The 19,288-nt window shown below is 41.1% G+C and overlaps 1 protein-coding gene across 1 annotated transcript; it reads right to left on the bottom strand.

Annotated features, from left to right (window-relative positions):
- Positions 1–2,882: 2,882 nt before the first annotated feature.
- Positions 2,883–9,356, bottom strand: ASIP (agouti signaling protein). Its single transcript, XM_074843037.1, has 3 exons — positions 8,994–9,356; positions 4,725–4,786; positions 2,883–3,059 (listed from the first exon to the last, which is right to left on the bottom strand). The coding sequence occupies exons 1-3, from the start codon at positions 9,172–9,174 to the stop codon at positions 2,883–2,885; spliced, it is 420 nt and encodes a 139-aa protein (XP_074699138.1). The 5' UTR covers positions 9,175–9,356.
- Positions 9,357–19,288: the final 9,932 nt, after the last annotated feature.

Here is a 19,288-nt window from a genome sequence, read left to right as displayed (position 1 = left end):
CTTCCAGAGGTCCCTGCTAACCTCAACTGTTCTGTGGTTCTGCAAAGCTGGAGTGGGAGGTGCTGTCCAGAGAACAGCTGTTTGATTTCTGGCTCTCCTTCCTTAACTTTCTTCTTCCTGCTCCCCTCCATCCTGGTAAAACATAATTTTTCTGACTGCCTGGACACTCTGGTAAGAAAATGATATTGTTTCCACATGAGAAGTTTTTGTGTGGTTATTGATATGATTTTAGTATCACTAAGGGCAATTTTTTATAGTTATGAGAGTTTTGAAGCAACTTGATGGGAACTTAAATCTTTCCCTAGTAAAAGAAGGGGCCCGATTCTATTTCCTAAGCCCATTGTAATGTATCATTTTTCCTTCTCATCTTCTTTTTATCATAAGTGAAAGGATTACAGATTTCTGGGCCAGGATATCTGATTAAAAGACATATTTATATTAATTTGAAAGAATTTAAGCTTGCATCATAAATGACAGCTGATGTATTTTATAAAAGATAAGGAACACAATGACATCCTGTCATCATTTGGGCTTGTTCTTAGATTTATCTCTGCCATCTCTCTCTATATATATATCTTGAAGATAAACATTTCTGTCAACATCTGATCTATGTTTTGAGTTATGGGCTTTGAACTGATTGTTAGAAGAGAAAAGTTCACATGGCTTGAGCCCCTTTAGAGTGTCATCTGTATCATTTTTGCCTGCCTGGAAGATTTTTGTAGCCCTACTTCATTATATATATTCTTTGACCTGCACAGAGAATTAGAAAATCCAGGATTGGAATTAGAAATACATAGTTAGAAAATATCTGATTGTGAAAGCTAAAGACCAGTGGTAGGGACACAGCTGCATTCACCTAGCAGGCAGGTAGAGTGAACACAGTGTGGATTTAGCCCTGAGAGTGCACATGGATCCTGTGGTGACTGCCAATAGCAGTGGGACAAAGAGAAAATACTCCATCATAGAATGGTTTGGGCTGGAAGATCATCTAGTTCTAACCCCCCTGCCACAGGCAGGGACACCTTCCACTAGCCCAGGTGCCTCAAAGCCCCATCCAACCTGGCCTTGAACACTGCCAGGGAGGGGGCAGCCACAGCTTCTCTGGGCAACCTGTGCCAGGGCCTCACCACTCTCCCAGTAAAGAATTTCTTCCTTATATCTAACCTAAATCTACCCTTTTTCAGTTTAAAACCACATCCTATCACTACCTTCCATTTCCTGTAGCCCCCTTTAAGTCCTGGGAGGCTGCTCTAAGGTCTCCCCGGAGCCTTCTCTTCTCCAGCTGAACACCCCCAACTCTCTCAGCCTGTCCTCACAGGGGAGGTGCTCCAGCCCCCCGAGCATCCTCATGGCCTCCTCTGGCCCTGCTCGAACAGGTCCATGTCCTTCTGATGTTGGGGACCCTCAGAGCTGGACCCAGCACTGTAGGGGAATCTCACAAGAGAAAGAAAATCGAAAAAGGCTCACTGAAGAATCAATCAATGGGGAAGAGGAACATTGTGGATACAGAACAGAGGATGTTAATAGCAAGAGCTTGAGTCTGGCAGATGGAAAATCAGGGCAAATGAAAAGTTGGGGACAGCTTCTGGGTCTGCTACCTCTTTGTTCTCCTGTGACCTATCACATCTGTCCTGGTAGTTTAATCAAGAAAGGGTTATTTCTTGTGCCATCTTGCATAACTAAAGATTAAGGCAAAGAGCTTCAAGAATAAGAGAAAGATATCTTCTAGACACCTGTTTGCTGCTGCTTTGAGCTTCACCCACACCTTCAGAGCTGTTTCTGAGCCTTTAAGTGTTGATACAGCGTTTGTTGTTTTGTTTTGTTTTTTTCCTGTGGTCACTGGTTTGTGCAGCACATGGACATTGTCACCTAAATTCATGCTTTGGGTAGCTCCTGGAGTTGCTCATATTAAGAATGGGCAAAGAAAGATTGATTGCTTGTAATGGCTTTCTTCAAGATGTACATGTGGGGTACACATTCATGTTTTGCTGATCTTCCCTTTCTTCCTCAGAGTCCTGGATATGTGTTCCTACTTTCGGGCTCTATGTGCACTGTGTCCTTGGCAGCAGGAGAGGAAGGGTTGAGGACTCTATTCCTATGAATACAGCTGGGGAAAGAATTCTGATTTTTAAGTCATGAGGCAGAGATACATTCAGGGTTCAAATATACATGTGTATTACACACCTTGGAGATACTGGTTACTGGTAGAATGACTAAAAGCCCTGGAGGTGGATGTACTGATGCTCATCTGGGGATGATTAAAAACTTGCCTTATTGTTTTGGATCTGTCTTTTCAGGTAGAATAATGTATATAAATTCTCATCCTGAATTTTGCTGAATGCATGAAAAGGGAGTTAACCCTGAAATATGTGTTTCCAGCATGATACTTTGTGCTGGAAGCTGGTGCTGTGCTGTCCTTGTAGGCAAACCCTAGCTTTAGTCCCTCACTGGATTAACCAGTCCTGTTTTAGTGTGGCCATTTGCATGCCATTGGTGCAGGTTTTGCAGTGCCAGTTAGACCATACTGCAGTCTGTGGTTAATATGACCCTTCAAAAAAAAAACCCACCTTAGAACCCCAAACAAACAAGAAAACTCCAAACCAACAAGAACCCAGAATACTTCTTAAAACTCTGGCCAGTTTTGCTAAAAACACCTGATCAATGCCAGTCTCCCTGATTGTCTGCTCCCTGATAAAAAATCCTGTTTATGATAGCATTAACCCCATGGAAAAAAAACATTGTCCATTTAATTTTAAGAGGGGCAAATCCAAGCTGACAGCTTCAGAGCTCTCTACTTTGATTACTATACACATGGGGCAATTTGAAATACATGCTTGAGAAGCTAAGGAAAGACAGAAGCCTTATTGTGTTCCCAGTTTGGCTTAGCACTTTGGGTTTAACATTAGACATTGGCAGATGGTCTGAAAAATCCGGCATTTGCACAAAGCACAGTAGTTACAACATGAATTCAAGTGTGGTTTGCAGGTTTTGAAGTTTGGCACACAGTCAGCAGCTGGTGTGGGCCTTGGTTTTGGAGGTGCCTTCAGCTGAGCATTTTTCTAGAGGAAAAAAACATAAAAATTAATATAAAAATAAAATTCGTATGGGTCAGAATAAAGCATAGGAGCAAAGAAAATGAACTGTGGAAGCTTCTGGCTTGAGATTAGTAGGCAGTTGCTAGCAGTGAGACCTGTATTAGTACCAATACAGAGATGTGGTGGGACTGGATCAGGGGAAATGCTGGTTTGGGACCAACCTACTGAGCAAAATAGTAAACCTCATGATCCCCATATTTTGAGAAATTAGAAACATGATTGGATAGAGAATTGGAAAATGCTCTGTAGGTAAGAATGTGGTAGAAGTGAAGAAAAGGATGCAAGAATCTGCAAAGACAACCATTATCAGTAAAACAAAGTAAGGAATTACTCTTGGATGCCCAAACTTTTCACATGGACAAGTGAAACCTCCCTGTCCATCTGTGGGTCTGGTACCTGCTTTGTCTCCTGAGCTGCAAGGCTGAGAGAGAGGGGAGGTGACTTGGCAATGCTCTACCTCCCATGGTTTGGTTGTCAAGCTGCCTTTGGAGCTTGGTATTCCTTAGTGCATCACATTTGTGGATGGGAATCCTTAACTGCAGCCACAGGTAAGTGAGATGAAGATCTCAGCTTACCCAAGGAGTGCTGCTTCTCTGGCTGTGATTTGGAAAGGCAGAAGACTTTGGGTTGATCAGCATGGACCTGGGACCTGGGAGAGATCTGTGGACCCTTCCAGCTACAGGCACCTTATGCGCTTTTTTAACTTTGTAATTTCTCAGGAATTTCCATTTTAAGGTAAAATGTTCCGTAGTCTCTAAGTGCCTTGGGAGCTTTTAAGCCAAAATATTTTGACAAAGTTTGATTGCAAGAATGTCCTGCTGTGAGCTGAAGGTGGAACTAAATGATGTCCTGAGGCCCCTTTCAACCCGGGTCATCCTACAAATTTAGGAAGTGTTTCAAGGAAGGTTAACCACACAAGACATCAATTAAAAAGGGAAAGAAGGAGCTCTAAATGTTTCTGGTTGCAGCAATGTCTGGATTGGCTATAAATGGCTATCATGACACACTAAAAATAAAGTAAAAATGCTATTTTCTACTCTTCTAGATAATCTTTAAAATATCAGAGTGCAGCCCGTGTAATACTTCACATTTAAGACCTATGAGTAACATATTAAGGAAATCTATCAGTCTGAATCTACTGATCTCATAAAATTACCCGTTAACATTTTCAAACAAATACCACCTTCATTGTATGCCTTTAATTTTTTGGCACCTGCAGTTAAAAATCAGTAGATAGTGCATTTGTGCCCCTGGGCTGCAGAGCCTGTACAGTTAACCCACGCAGCGTGACTGGGAATGATGCCTAAATAATTTTACAAATATTTAAACCAGCTCATGGTTAAGGTACCTTTTGTGTAAGAGAGGTCTGTAAAAACCAAAGCAAAATCAAAACCAACGAGACCCCCAAACCCAAACAATAACTTCTAACTAATCTAAGGTCACATAGTTTTATTTCTGCTGTTAATGTTTTCCATCTTTTTTACAGTATTTAGAGCTTCAAACTGTATGTAAATTATTTAAATCAGGGAATGGCTGTAAAAGCTTTGCAAATGAATGCGATGAGGAAAACTATAGAAGTACTATACTAAACAGTTCTAATTCAACAATGTTTTCTGAACAGCCACCTACCTTGGAAGCTTTCCTGTTCTCTGCCTCTTTCCTGCTGACTTTCTGGGATCTTTTAGTTAAATCTTCAAAGAGAATAGCACAATAATATTAAATCAATTTGACAGCACATGCGATTTGATTGAGATGCTTAATACTGTTTTTGTGCAAGAGAAAGAAGGCAGATAACGTGCAACGCCACCTCATCGCCGCGTGTTTTGCAGTGAAGACATTTGTCCTGGGAGCCGTCCTCGCTTACACGTAATGTGTCTGAGCTTACGCTGTCACTGTTGCTTGTGTGAAGCAAAAGAGCACTGATGTTTGTATTTTAGGAGGGCTTTTTTACACATTGTTTGGTCAGATGTGAACAAGGAAAATAATTTCAGAGAAATAAAATTAAAGGTCTCTGCGTAAAAGATAGGGGTATGCACATTAGTCACATGAACAAAAATAGGAAAAACCTTTAGAATTCCCTGTTTTTTTCTGTCAAAAGGTGGTGTTACCTGTATAATTTTGACAGGAATTAACAAGTGCATGCTGGTTTTCAGAAGCAAAATACTCTTGCTGATTTGGCATAAACTCTTCATCTGTATGATGCCACCTTTAATTCTTCAGTTCTTTGTTCCTTTTTCACCTACCATCTTATTTTACCAAATGTTACCTGCAAAGGTTGTGTTGATGTGCCTGAAGCTTTGAAAGATTTGTGAATATTTGTAGAGTTAAATTTTGGATCTGGCAAATTTAGGGGGTGGTGTTCAGACTATGCCTGACGTAACTTTTTTTTTTTAGATCGAATCACTAGTATTTGTGAACTTCCTCATGTTATGCCTTGAGGGCTAATAGCATTTACTGCAGTTATTATTATTATTATTATTATATCAGCTCTAATGCTATTTATTACTATATATAAACTCCATGACTAAGACTTGTCTTGGGATATAACACAGCAAGACTGTTAAAGTGTGAGACACTTTCCAGCTCACTAATCTGTTGTGGTATTTTTGATACCTTTATTCTGTGTGTGTGAGGTTTATAATAAGCGCCACTTGTATGTAATGAATGATCAGGATAAAAAATTTACATATTGAATGGTGATACATAGTGAATGGTGATGAATGGTGGCTCCTTGTCTATTCCAGTATTTGTTATCTATATATTTTTGAGTATTTAATAATTGACGGGATTTGCAGAATTACAGAATGAAGAATACACATTTTGGGCTGTTTTGGGAGGGGTTTCAGTTATTATCTTGCATCATTATAGTTAGGGTTCTACATCTTTAAGAAACAGTGGGAGAAAAAAAAAATCATGCTTCAAGCATGTGAAGTTATTGTCACTTAATAAGAGCACATGTTAAAAAAGGCATTGTGCTAACTAGGACTAGTGGTTCAGCTCCAGTTCCAGCTGGCAGATTATGCTGGTTTTGGTATGCTGTCATTTGAAACTTTCTGACAGTAACCAGGATACTTGTCTACATTAATTTAACTTTCTATAGTACAGGATTGTCTGGATCGCTTTACCTACAAAATTGTTTTGATAACATTGAGTTACAGTGTATATGATGCCATTTAAGCAGAGACTTAAACATTGGCGTGATGTAAACGTGCTTTAATTATTCCAGGGAGTTTGGTAAAGAAGAAAATGATGCCCAGTGTGCAAATGAGAGGGAAACGTATAGATGCTTTTTTTTGACAGGTGAGTGGTGTAATTGTCTCTTCTATACTATCTCGGGGTTGGGTAAAACACTTGCTTTTCCCACCTGGCTTCTAATCTCATATTCCTCATGCTCTACGTACCATGTTTTCAACAGCTGCCCAACTGATGAGCTCCTCACAAATCTCATCTGTGATGATATGGGAAAATGTAATACAGGCTTGTGAAAATATCGATAACACACACCTCTCACCCCTGTTGATACACCTGTGATTTGAAGTGCTATAAAAACCATGTAGTAATTAGATGATTGCATGTTTTACTAGTTGATGCTAGCAAATCCTCTGCTTACCTTTCAAGGTGTGATTCAAATCCAGTCCCGGGTTTTATTGAATTTGAGCCAGACATATCATCTTTTGATACTATAAGCACTGTGATTGATGTGTAAACAGGTGTGTAAACAGCTGATTGAAAATGAGTTTTATTACTCAAGTATGGCTACAGCAACATTTAAGAACTGAGCTGTAACACGAGTGCCTTCATCTCTGTTCTGTGTGGCCAACCAGAAGGAACAGGACTTGGTAGAAGAGAAAGTCACTGAGATGGGAAGCTCCATCCAAAATGTTTAAACCAAGCTGACAAGAAATATTTCTGTTAGCTTATACAAAAATACATTATGTACATCAGCATGACAAATTATAACTGATAAATCATAAAGAAATTGACAGTATCAGGAGGGGAGAGGAGGCTGTGGTTATCTAAACGCTCTCTTAATATTTGCTCTAAATTAATTGTTTCTGTGGCAGTGATGGGAAAGACCAGCCTGTCAGCCTTTTGCCATGACACTGTTGTTATAATAAATATTACCATGTGCGGCTTCATTCTCCCCCCGGAGCATTGCAGGGGTTTTGCTGGGGCTGCAGGCAGAGGAAGCAGCTGGAGAAGTCATCTCTGCACCTGCCCTTCCTGCTCCTGTCAGGCTGCTTTTGCCAGCAGCTTTCCCCTGTTTGCATTAATTTCTCCCATTTTGACCTGTTTCCATCCTCTGCAGGATTGTTTCCAAGGCAGTCTCTCAGCCTCTAGCCACTCTTCCCGCTCATTTCAGCCCCCAGTTCTGTGAAGGGCACGGCTCCATTACTTCATCCAGCTGCTGCATAACGCACAGACCCTGGCAAAAATCAGGGGGAGAGGATGGGCCTCCAGTTGTGTCTCACAATATGCTGGATTGAGGCAGGTGACGTGCCTGTGAAAATGGTGAGATCTGCTGTCATCCTCCTGCTCTCGGCAGACCCTGTATCAGCAGGGTTGGAAGGTCCCTTGGTCTGGTCACCTGAACTCCAAAACAATGTCAGTGCATGTCCATTCTCCTGCACCTTCTTTCTCCACCCATTTGAAAGGTCATGGCTAGGGACTTTCAAATGGTCTTCATATACCATGAACTAGTGCATGCTTTTGATTAATTTATATTTAGTTTATCAAGTTATAACTCAATTATGTTAGTTAATAAGTGATAGAGACAATGTGGCTACTGGTTGTCTGGAATAAAACCCAGAAAAGTTTGATCATGTGCCATTTGAGCTCTAAAATAAACTATTTCAAAACATAGGCCAGATTCCTTTGAATGAGAAAAAGAGGAATGATTTGTCTCAGTTTTATTACTCACTTTGTACTTTTCCAATTTTCTTTAGGTGTGGGGTAGTAGAGGAACAGACTGGCCTCTTGCCTTTGAACAGCTGGGCTGTAGAAAGTCCTTGGGATACCTCTGGAAATGCCTTGTGCCCCAAGAAAGTGAGCACAGCCCCGGACAATGGTGTTACAGTGGGTTTTGCATCTGTATTTTCCTCTTCAGAATAGTCAGCCAAGACAAGTGGACTACAGAAGAGGTGAGTGTTATGCCAGGATCTGCTCCTTTGAATTATTCTTGCATTTTCAGTGTCAAACGTTCATTCTGTATGCATGTAGGAGAAGAACGAGAGTAAAGCAGCGCAGCTGGGCTTCACCACAGAGTGCTGAGGACACATGGATGCTCTGCTGCTGCGGGAGGAGGTGTCTCTGGCATTGCCCTAACAAGGTCCTTCCCTAACAGGACAGATGGTCACCTGTCAGTAACGGTAGGGACATAGCTGGGCCTGTCTTGGATAAAGAGATGACCTCTGCTGTCCCTTCCAGTGCTCTTTTTTCCCTGATTAAAGATCACTTGGCACACAGCTAAATTGAGGTTATATTAATACCTTACAGAACTGTTGATTTCTCTTCCACAAGAGCAGATCCTAAAAAAAAAAGTTATTTTCACTTCCTCCACTTGCACTAGACTTTCAGAGAAAGATCGATGCCCGCATTAACAGAAAAACACTTATTTTCAATATAAAAAGACTTACAGTATGATAGGACCTGAAGTGAAATCTGTAAAACTACAATAAGTTGCCTGATTTTTAATTTTTTTTTGAACTCCAAACTGTGGTTTGCAACAGTGCCATTCTTGGATTCTGTGGCTGCATTGCCACTGCAGTTCTGCACACTGCTAAGGCTTTTGGATGAATCACAATGTTGCAGTAAGCTGTCAAAATAATCCATATTAATTGACAATTGTATTTTCTGCAAATCTTGTTAATTTGGCACCAAATGGCAGATTTTACTAACCTACTATGGAGATGGGTGGGAGATCTGAGAGATTCATTTTGTTGCTCCTTGACAGGTTGCATTCTGTCTTCTCTTCAATTACCATATGAGAATTGGCAGCTCTGAGCAAACTGTAGCAGAGCAATAGGCTTAGGAAGAGGTTCTTACTTTCCATCCTGGGGAGGAAAAATTCCATTGTCATGAAAACCAAAGTCGGTCAAAACCTGCATGTAGGAGAGACACAAGGATATGAATCTCAGCAATGGTTTTCTGTCATGTCGTGCAGCTTTAGCAACGTGCCTTTGACAATTGTCTGCAGCACTTTGCCTCCGATACCAGAATACTTAAGATTGCAGTTGTCTGAGTGGAAAAATGCTGTCTCAAATAAAATTCTTAGATGATCTTTTAAAATAATTTTTCCTTTCTTTTCTCAAAAGGTTTATTTTCCCAAAAGCTGTGAGTGAGTTCTCCCCACTGAGTTTTATGGTGTTGTTTAGTGTATGACCAAGGGGAGAACTTCTGATGTCACTTTTGACCAGCTCAATCACATCATCAGATTTTTCCCAGAAAATCTTGTTTACGAATTTGTTCTAGAAAACCGAGAAAAATAATTAAAAAAAAATCAATTATGTTTCCTATTCATTTTCTTCATTTGAAAATAAGTAATGAAGAAATATCTTGTTTTATTATACCCTAATATGGCTTCTCTGAATCATAGCCAGTGAATCATAGCCATAACTTATACAAGTTATAAAAGGTCCAGTGATGTAAACCCTTAGGGTTTAGTATGTAGTTAATAACTTCTAAGATGTACCAAAATCTATGGAATTTGAGCATACTTATGGAGAAACCTGAGCTTTGCAGAATGGGGCCATACACCTTGGAAGCAAGCCACTGGCCCTGGCCAACCTCTGCATGACACAGTGCAGCTATACAGGGTACACAGAGCATATCACCATCCTCGTCTCCTTTTCTTGTAGATTCTTAACACTGTTGCAGTTTGCAGTTTGTTTTTATTTCCATGTGTGTTAGTTTTAGGCTGTGTCAGAGTTATGGGAACCTTCCCCCAGAGGCACTTCCAGATTTGTGGGTAGCTTTTTGTCAGTGAAAAACTACTAGTAGCTGTAAAAAGAGGGAGTGAAACCAAATGTTTTGGGCAATTAATCTGGCTGTAATGACTTAATTACTAGAGAGTTAAAAGATAAAGAGTTTCTGCATTGGAAGAGCTTCAGTCTAATCACTGCTGCTAAATTGAGTCTGTATTACACTTGCTTTTATAGCCTCCACTGACCCACGCTTCCTTGTGAGATGTTGAATATTACACCTCTAATTCCAAGTGTTTGGGCTCATTTCTAAGACTGTTCTACAGGCCGTGCTCATGTAACAAATCTGTGCTGAGTACATCGACGCTGCTGGTTATAGCTGTGTTGTGAGGGAATGCACCCAGTCTATTAGGACTCTGTTAGCATTTGCAGGGCCACATGTGGTGGATCCTTTGTGATTTAGACATCTGCATGAGCTGCAACTGAAATAGATATATCTGAGCTTGGAGTTTTGCAGTAGGGAGGGATTAACCTATGGGGAACTGAGTGGTGCTATGTCTGTATTTCAAATTATATGCAGCTGGTGTAGTTCAAAGCTGGTATGAAAGTTAGACCCAAGCTGGATCAGAGTCATGACGGCGGATAGATGTATCCTTTGAATAAGCTGATTAAAATTTTGTATATGATATGGGAGGAGTCTTGAATTTGGTCACAAATCACCTACTAAAGAGAAAGTACATCTTCTTTAAAAGAAAATGTAATTTGTAATTAACAAAAGGAACAAGTCCTGCCATGAAAATTTGTTGTGATGGTAAAATTGTGGGATTGAATTTTCAGCTATTGCAATTTAGTAAAGAATCAAGATGGCATGTCTGTTTTCAATTTTTACATACTCTGGTCTTGCAAATTCTTATACAGAAGTTCAGCCTTTGCCTGTGGTAATTGCCTAAGAATAATGGGAAGTATCTGAAAATATTTGCTACGTCAGGAACCTAGCCTCATTTTCTTTTCCACGCAGCAGAGATACCCTTTTATAGTTTTTTCCCATCTCCTTTCCCAAAGATGCCCAAACATGACTGAGATTTCTTGATGCTTTCTAAAGACTGTTCTAACACATAGTTATGTATGTAGATAACCATTTAGGTCATAACTGTAACCATTCAGGTCAAAATTAGAACTTCTTTTTATGTAACTAATTTTACCAACCTGAGTATCCCTGGTGACCTTCATATTCTAAGTATATGCTTAAAATTCAAAAAAGAGCTGAATAACAGCTTGTATTCCCAAAAGCTTGTCTACATTTTCCAAATATGCAGTTGGTCAAATAAAATATATTACTTAAAAAATCTTAGCTTGCTTAACATTTAAGTATGCTGATTTTTGCAGGATCCAGGCGTACAGGGAAGGAAGAAATCTTTTATGAGGATGGTGAAACCCTGGCACAGGTTGCCCAGAGAGGTGCTAAATGCCCCATCCCTGGAAACATGGAAGGTCAGTTTGGACGGGGCTCTAAGCAACCTGGTCTAGTAGAAGATGTCCCTGCCCATGGCAGGTGGGTTGGACTAGATGACCTTTAAAGGTCCCTTCCAACCCAAACCGTTCTATGATTCTATGACACAGGGAATGTCTATGACAAGCAGATATAGATATTTGGGCTCTAATTCTTTCCATGCTCTGAGCTGGAGTGAAGAGAGCAAGATGTGAACTGGAAGCTGTTTAGATTTGCACATAGTGGTGTTCATGCTGTAGATTTTGCTTTCTTAAACATCTTTTTAGCCTGGTTACAGGATATGCTCTATAACATATCTATGATTTTCAGATCACTATGTGCTGCCCATCTGCACGGCTGGCACATAACTGTCTGCTGGAGACCATGTTGACGTGCCCCCAAAGTACTGTTTAAATAAACTTCTTCCATCCCAAAATGTTGTATCCATTGTAATTCCTTGTCTTTGTCTCAGCAAAACTGCCAATGAATGCAACTGTGCCTGTGCAAATGTAATAAAATAGTAAAATTTTACAGCTTGCATCTGTTCACTTCAAACGGAGTGACATCTGAACATGCTCGAGTGTTAAAATGCAAACCTAGCTGCGTGTGTTGATTTGAATTTTTGTGCACGTGTTTTTGCTTTTCTGCCAAAAGCACTTATGTGGTGGGGATTTTGCAGCCTTCAAGTGACTGAACCTGGAAAATATATATATTATGAATATGCATTTGATCTGAAAACTATACCAACTGGCTAGAAAGGTAACACTCCTTAGAGCAGCATAGTCTGCTAGGTGTGTGCAGCAGAGTTCATGAAAGGGTGAGAGGTGGAAAGTGGAATCAGAAGTGTAGATGAGAAAAAAGGTGCTTGTAATCTTGGGATTCATCTTTTGCAACGTTATCAGCAAACCTTTGCCCGAGTTTGCTTTTCTTTTTTCTATTGGCATTAAAGAGAGGTTTACTTCCTGATTTTCCTCATTATTTTCCTAATTTTCTTTCTGGGACTCATCAGAGGCTGTTTAAGGCAATTTGCCTTAAAGCTATTTTCCTTAGCTTCAGCAAGCTTCATATCTGCTTTTCTATGAACGCTTATTTTTAAAAGAGTTTATTTTCCTATTGAGCTCCTAATAATGGAGAAGTAAATTACTTTAATAGCAGTATCTTTAGAGGGTGACCATTTATTGCTTTAATGAAGCTAAAAGGTACTAGAAGAACTTAAACATATTATTTTTTCATTGTTGTTTATGGAGACTTGGTTTGCACAGCACTCAAATCTAGCCACTAAACTTTAGCTGCAGTTCAGCAAATTCTGTAAGGAAATAGTTAACATGTGGCAGTGCCCTTTATTGTCAAGAGAATGACAGAAGTTCATTTAGAAACAAAAGCAAGTATTTAAAAGTTTGTTAACTGTCATCAGAGATCTCAGTACCCTTTTCTATGCCATTTCTTCTGTGCTTTGGCTTATTATATTTAATATGTAAATATGGTATTTTAATATTTACTCCAATTGTTAGCTGTCACGAGCATTTTTCCTGAATGTAAATTTGGACAATGACGGATGATGTGAAACAGTTTTTGTCTCTTTTTTCCTATATTTTTTGTGATGTCATATTAAAAGTCTTCATGAAGAAATTTGATTTCCCAAGAAACACCCTGTACATTCAACACTTTTGAGGCGAACTCATTTCCTGTCACAGCTGATTTCACTCTTTTTGGAGATTTATCCTCATATAACAACAGAGTGAACAGTTGAGACATTCATACATAAAGTCTGCCATAAACACTGGAAGGGACAAGTTGAAATTATAAATAGCTGAAAACAGCTGCTTAGAAAAATAAAATGTTAAAGTATGTGAACAAAGAAATATAAAATACTGAAGACTGTTACATCACTCAGTAGCTTGCTGACAAATCTTCACCTATGCTCTGCTGCCGTGCTCCCACTTCAAAAAGGGTAAGACAGAAAAAGAGGGAATGCATGAAATAAAGCAAGAATTAGTGGATGTCTTTAAAGGTGTTGAGATTTTAAGATGAAGAGAGACTGAAAAAGTTAGGAAATTAAATGTGGAGGTTAATAGGAAGACTGTGGAGGTTCTGAGTAATTATTTCATGGTCATCTAGAGCTGTGCTATCTAATCTCCAGAGCACTCCCATCTCAACCAGCAGGTTTCAGCTAAGGAATAGCAATAAAAAGGGAAATGGCGTGTTAAGGGGCATTTGGAGGGAAAAGAATGATTCCACCTGAGACAGATGGGAATCATAGTGCTCCAGGCAGCGCTCCACTGCCTCCGGCCATGGGCGTTCCTCTGCAGTATTAGTTTCCTAACAGCAGGTTAGCATTGACTGCACAGAATGCAAAGCAAAGATATGTGCCTTTTCAAGGCTTTAAAGGGCATCGTCAAGATGCAAAAACACATGAGTAAATATAAGGAAATAGCTGCTACTCATCTGCAATCCACAAAATAAATTAAAATAAAATCAACGCAAGCAAAGATCTCCCCACAGAATAAACCTGGAGGCCCTGTTTGGAGTCTAACCCGAATCTCAGTGCCTTTGAGTTGTTTCATTCAGTGTTGCGCTGAAAATCTTAGGCCCCCTTTTTGCATGGACCTTTCACATATCTCTGAGGTTCTGAAAGAAGGATCACAGGGACAAATCTTGCAGCGAGTTTTTGGTGTTTGAGTAGACACCTGAATTCCTCAATCCCCTTCCCAAGTTTTTCCACGCTCACCTGGAAAGTTCTTTACCAACCCCACCCAACGCATCTGCCCTTGGTTTGCATGCCATTGAAATATGAGAATAGTTCAACGAGCGCTTAACAATAGCAGCTTTACAAACATGTGGCTATGTAGTATGCGTACACGCTTAACATATGCTCAATTCTGGTTGGTTTGGTGTGGTTTCTAGCCTTTGTGTGTTATGAGATCGGCCCTTGGAAGCATGAGAAGGAAAATAACAGCACGTTTCTGTTCCTCTGTTGTGTTCTGGTCTTTGAGTTCTTAGGCCATTTGAGGATCCAGTTTTCAAGCTTTTCAAATGCAATTGCAAAAGCCAAATACTTGAGCGCATCCTAAGCAACAAAAACACAAGAAATTTTTAATTTCCTGGGTATGTCAGGGAATATGTTTTCCTCAGCGTTCTGATCTAATAATACTTTGCTTTAAGTACAACTTGGCAGTTGTGATTACACTGTTCAAGTTGTTGGAGGAGGACCAATACAGGTTATTTTATACAGCCTGCACTTCAGACTGAGGTGAAGAGTTTCTCTGGGATTGCCCATGAAGTTCAGTTTCCAAATGTTTTCCAAACTTTATCACCTTCATTGACTCTGTTAGGTAACGATCTATCACACATGTTAGTGATAGGGGAAGCTTATTTCTCAAAAAGGGAGGAAACATTACATCCATGACTTGCCTTGCTGACATTTTGTAAGAAGAGAAGTGACTGACTCGTTCTTCTCTCATCCTCATCATAAAGACAGTGTCTGGTGTGGCTTGATCTAATGGGAAGGTGTATACATGCAACAACCGTCAGAGCTGTGCCAAAAAAGTTTTAATTCCTGGCACAATTCCCTAAGCTATCTACAAAAATTAAAAGCTATTCAGGGGTGCGGCTGCTGAGAAATGCTCAGTTAGATACTATAGTATAAGTGAAAGAGAATGTATAGAGAAACAATTGAGGAAATATGCTGTGGCAAATATTTTAGCATGCTGTCTTGAACAAAATGACAACTATTGAGGAAAACTGTCAGGAAACTAAAGGTCTAAGAGTTCCTTAACTAATATTAAACATAAAAGGTTACTTAATCTACCACTTCAGCAGAGAAATCTTCAGCTATGATTCAAGGAAAGTCACTGAAATTTCTGAAGTAAAGGAAAAAAAAACCCTGTCAGTGGCCCAAGAGTGATTAAAAGAAACTGTGAGAGTATGATATATTTGGGAAGACAAGTTGTCTGCCATTCTGAAGGAGTATGATTACTTGTGATTTCAATAGAAGAAAATCACTTTTAAATTGCTGTTTGCTCCAGACAGGTTTCACACACATCATTGACACTTTCACACATTACAAGGCTAAATATGTAATAAGAACCATCAATGGAGTCAAAGCTGATTTACAGTTATCTAGTGAGTAATGACAATCTCAGACTTGATGGTCCTTTAGCAATGTCGTTGTTGACTCTGGGAACAACAATGCTAAGGCAGAAAGAGTTAGGTATGAAGATTTGAACTGGGGCTGATGTTAAAGGCTTATCACTAAGAGCACACCATTTCCTCATAAAAATATTAATAAGTAAACTAGAATTTCCTAGATAAAGTCTTCAAGGGCTATAATGACCTTCTATACTGTGTATTCAGGAAATTCATGTGAAATTTCCGAAAAGAAATGAATATGGGGGAGAGAACACCATGAGTAAATACAGCATATGTGTGGTAAAGCTGAGAACTAAGAAGAAATGTGAAATCTTCAAAAGCAGTAAGAAGATTAATAACAGAAGGTTACAACAGCAGAAGAGACATTACCCCATAGGAAATTGTTTCATAGTATAGAAGAACCATTAAGAGCAAATACAGATGTTTGACAGAGAGGAGCAAACTAAACCAATGGAGTTAAGAAAACAGATATCCATAAGTTCGGAAATGATAGGTAAAACCATACAAGAAACAAATCCAAAGTAAAAAACCCCAGTGTTCAGAAAATTCGTTTGTGGTTAGAAAGCTAAAATGAAACTGAATCAAATGATTAAGAGCAAATATGTGACAGTCTGTTAGGAAAAAAATGCTTAGAACAATTGACACAAGTTTGGCATTCTTGTTAACTGTGAAAGAAGGGGATTGAAAACTTTTTCATTTTGATATTTTGCAATTTGAAATTTTTGATGTTGTAATCACATCTGGTATGATTGCTTGAGAGGTGGGCCTGGCAGACCTCGTGAAGTTCAAGAAGGCCAAGTGCAAGGTCCTGCACATGGGTCGGGGCAATCCCCAGCACAAACATGGGGGATGAGTGGATGGAGAGCAGCCCCGAGGGACCTGGGGGTATTAGTGGATGGAAAACTGACTGTGAGCCAGCAATGTGTGCTCACAGCCCAGAAAGCCAACCGTGTCCTGGGCTGCATCGAGAGCAGTGTGGCCAGCAGGTCGAGGCGGGGATTCTCCCCCTCTGCTCTGCTCTGGTGAGACCCCCCTGCAGTGCTGGGTCCAGCTCTGGGGGCACCAACATCAGAAGGACACGGACCTGCTCGAGCAGGGCCAGAGGAGGCCATGAAGACGCTCGGGGGGCTGGAGCACCTCCCCTGTGAGGACAGGCTGAGAGAGTTGGGGGGGTTCAGCTGGAGAAGAGAAGGCTCCGGGGAGACCTTAGAGCGGCCTCCCAGTACTTAAAGGGGGCTACAGGAGAGATGGGGAGGGACTCCATCATGGAGGGTTGTAATAAGATGAGGGGTAATAGTTTTAAACTGAAGGAAGGTAGATTTAGGTTAGATATAAGGAAGAAATTCTTTACTGGGAGGGTGGTGAGACACTGGCTCACCACCCAGAGAAGCTGTGGCTGCCCCCTCCCTGGCAGTGTTCAAGGCCAGGTTGGATGGGACTTTGGGCAACCTGGGCTAGTGGAAGGTGTCCCTGCCCATGGCAGGGACGTTGGAACTGGATGATCTTCAAGATCCCTTCTAGCCCAAACCATTCTGTGGTTCTATGATTCTATGATTAACCCTCTAGTTCTTGAGGATGGAGGAAGAAAAACTGAGTGGAACTTCTTTAATTGCTGTGTCCAGTACACTGTTATCCCCCACAATCAGCACATGTTTGTCTCATTGTAGGTTCAAGACTAGGTAGACTTCTGTTATTCCAATTGTAAAACCCTTCTATATCTCCCTCCTTACTTTCCATATAGAAATTGAATTTCCTTTTAATTTTCTGCCTGAATTTGTTCTTTGCCCCTATATATTTATGGGCCTTGTGGCAACGTTATCCTGCAGCACTGAATTGTCTCTTCTTCCTTTCTTGCTCAGCTATTGGAGAAAACAACCATGCACCCCTCTGTCTTTATTATATAACATGAGATACTTTTATAATCTCTGTGGTGCTGTGTAACTGTATTCCTTAAATCAACTTTGACAAGTCATTTGCCATTGAGCTGTACAGTAGTTTAGGCAGTAAGGGATATATGGAGATCTGTAGTCCTACCTCCTGCTCAAACCAGTGTCATATTAGATCACATTGACTTGGGGTGTCAGGCAGTCAAGACCTGAATATCTCCATGGGCAGAGTTCACAAAACCTCTTGTTTGACTTGCTCCTCCAGCCTATCAGCCACTCCAACCAACTTGGTATGACGAGCAAACTTTCTGAAAGTGTACAACTGTTGTTCCATCAACTAAATCATTAATAAAGATGTTAAGCAGTACTGGCCCCAGTTTTGACCTTTGATGGACTCCACTAGTAACTGCCCAACAGCTGGACTTCATACCAGTGATCACCACACCTTAAGCCTGTGCACCAGCCAGTTTTCCACCTCCTTCATGGCCCACTAATCCAGGCTGTATCTTGCCAGTTTGGCTATAAGGAGACTGTAGGAGACTTTGTCAAAGGCCCTGTTGAATTCAGGGTATATGCAGGAGAGCATATTGCATAATTCAGGAGAGCAATATGCTCTCCTTTCCATTTTTGTATGCATCCAGTTATTCACACCTTCAGTCACCTCAGCACAGAAGGCAATCAGTTTGGTCAGGTATGATTTACCTTTGGTATATCCATGCTTGCTGTTCACAATTCCTTTTTGTCCTTCCTGTGACTGGAAATAGCTTCAAGGAATATTTGCTCTATCACCTTCACAGGGACTGAGGTCAGCCCAGCTGACCTGTAGTTCCGTGGATTCTCTTCTTGCCTCTTTTGAAGGTGGATGTGATATTTCCTTTTTCCAGGCATGAGGAGCCTTGCCCAGTTGCCATGACCTTTCAAAGCAAGCAGCCTGGCAGTAACATCAGTCAGCATCTTCGGCACCCTGGGATGCACCTGCTTGGTCCCATGGACTTTTCTATGTCCAGCTGGTTTAAGTGCACTCTGCACTGTATCTTCCTCTGCAGTGGGCAATGCCATGTTCCCAGGGGCTCTGCCTCTAAGCTGAGGCCAAAAGCAGACCTGACCAGTCTGGAGAAGACATCAAGTACCTAACCTATGCCTGCTCCACCGACTGCTTGAGTCACTCTGGATATGCACAAAGCCTCCTTTGGCTGTGTTGTTGGTGGCTGTGTGGTTGGGCAGCAACGGGTAATAGCACAAGGCTCCAGAAGAACCTTGGCAGTCTCTCTGCAACTTCCCAAATCTCAGCCCTAGAACAAGTTTGGAGTTTGGCAGATAGAGGCCTCCATCTCCAGTAGATTGTCTTTGGTCACTATCTCCCACGGCTTCCTCTTGATGTGGGCACTGGGTTCAGCCTTGTCCTTCTGGATGCCACTGAGTCTGCTAACCCCCTCCTGCAGATCCCTCACTGGTGACATGGCACCCCAACCCGTAGGCACCTCCCAGAGGTGCGAGGCTCAAGGGGATGCCCGGGGTGCTCCCTGAGGCTGAGACCGGTGGCTGTATCCTCCTTCTGGGTGGTCAACATGGCAGTGCCAGCAGCGTGCCCTGCAGGGTATCACCACTGTCACCACACCGTCCGTCGCAATCTCACACAGCTTGCAGACCCAAGCAGTGTCTCCAGGATGTCTTTGCACTGAGAGTTAAGTGCTGCAATTCACGCTGGATGGCTGCTGAACTCCAGCGTGTCCCCCTTCACATGTGACA

Source organism: Strix aluco, chromosome 17, assembly GCF_031877795.1.
Source record: "Strix aluco isolate bStrAlu1 chromosome 17, bStrAlu1.hap1, whole genome shotgun sequence".
NCBI lineage: Eukaryota > Metazoa > Chordata > Aves > Strigiformes > Strigidae > Strix > Strix aluco.
This window is presented reverse-complemented; position numbering and strand designations above follow the sequence as displayed.